At 49.5% G+C, this 1251-nt stretch overlaps 1 protein-coding gene across 1 annotated transcript in view; it reads right to left on the bottom strand.

The window, feature by feature from the left end:
• GUITHDRAFT_145305 (hypothetical protein) overlaps nucleotides 1-830 on the bottom strand; it is a gene marked incomplete at both ends in the record, with an annotated part of 3624 nt that extends 2794 nt beyond the window's left edge. The window contains one exon of the mRNA XM_005823991.1: nucleotides 272-830. Coding sequence (XP_005824048.1) covers nucleotides 272-830 — 559 coding nt within the window. The remainder of the gene's footprint in view (nucleotides 1-271) is intronic.
• Nucleotides 831-1251: the final 421 nt, after the last annotated feature.

Below are 1251 nucleotides of genomic sequence, written 5' to 3'. Positions count from 1 at the left end.
ATCATCATCATCATCATCTCCATCACCATCATCATCTCCATCATCATCTCCATCATCATAATCATCTCTATCATAATTATCATAATCATCATCATCTCCATCATCATCATCATCATCATCATCATCATCATCATCATCATCATCATCATCATCATCATCATCATCATCATCATCATCATCATCATCATCATCATCTCCATCATCTCCATCATCATCATAATCATCATCATCTCCATCATCACAAAGATGGAAAGCGAACAACCCGTCTGACCTATCTCTTCTTCTGTACTCGACTCCCAAGGTCCCTTCCGCTGCTTTTTCTTCCTTTCTTTCTGGATCGATTGCTCTGTTATCATTCGCCCCGTGAAAACTTCTTTCTTCTCCTCCTTTGCAGGTGCATCAGATTCATCCTTCTCTTCATCTTCATCTTCATCTTCATCTTCATCTTCATCTTCATCATCGTCATCTGGAACATACTTCCCCGAGCTCAGATCTTCTGCATTCCGCAGCTCTTCCGACAGGTCAAACTCGTCCATACCATCCAGCTCTTCCTTGGCTACATGCTCTGCTTGAGCAGAGGCGAACGCCGACGGCCCTCCCTTCCTCCTCCTTGCAAGGGTCCGCACCAAATTGGCTCCTCCTAACCCTGCGCGGGTCGACTCGATGGAAGAAAACTTCTTGCTGCTCATCCTGGAGGCCCTTCCCCCTCGTAGATGGAGAACGGCTTCTACAGCCGATCCCAACTGCGAGCATGCTACCCGCTGCTGCTCGACGACACATGTTGAGCTCAGGAACAAGGCTATCAATGCCAGATGCCGAATGGCGCTCATGGATACGTTTCGACCCACTAGTCGTCTAGCATGCTCCTTTCCTCCTTGCGATCAGAGCCAAAGAGGGAGCAGCATGGCCTTGTCCCACGACGTGAAAGGCGACGAGACGTTTCCCTCCTCCTACAGCAATCTGTAAGTCAGACGGGCTGCTCACACCTTGCAAGGGACATCTGCATCCCTTTTAAGCTGCTCTGCCCTGCAACAAGTTGATCTTTGCCTGCCTTTCCTCGTCCTCGTCCTCACCTTATCCTTCCTTCCTTGATCCTCTTTATCCCCCTCGTATCATCAGCATCATCATTACCGCTGTCATTGTCGTCTTCATCGCTTCTATCTCTCCTGATTCTGCTCCTCCTGCCCCCCTGCTGCTGCTGTATCTCCTCCTCAGCCATCCTTCTGCCCCCGCCCTCCAGTAGCAGCACAC

This window comes from Guillardia theta, assembly GCF_000315625.1.
Source record: "Guillardia theta CCMP2712 unplaced genomic scaffold GUITHscaffold_100, whole genome shotgun sequence".
Lineage (NCBI taxonomy): Eukaryota > Cryptophyceae > Pyrenomonadales > Geminigeraceae > Guillardia > Guillardia theta.
The sequence above is the reverse complement of the archived record's forward strand: the minus strand, read 5'-3'. Positions and strand labels throughout refer to the sequence as shown.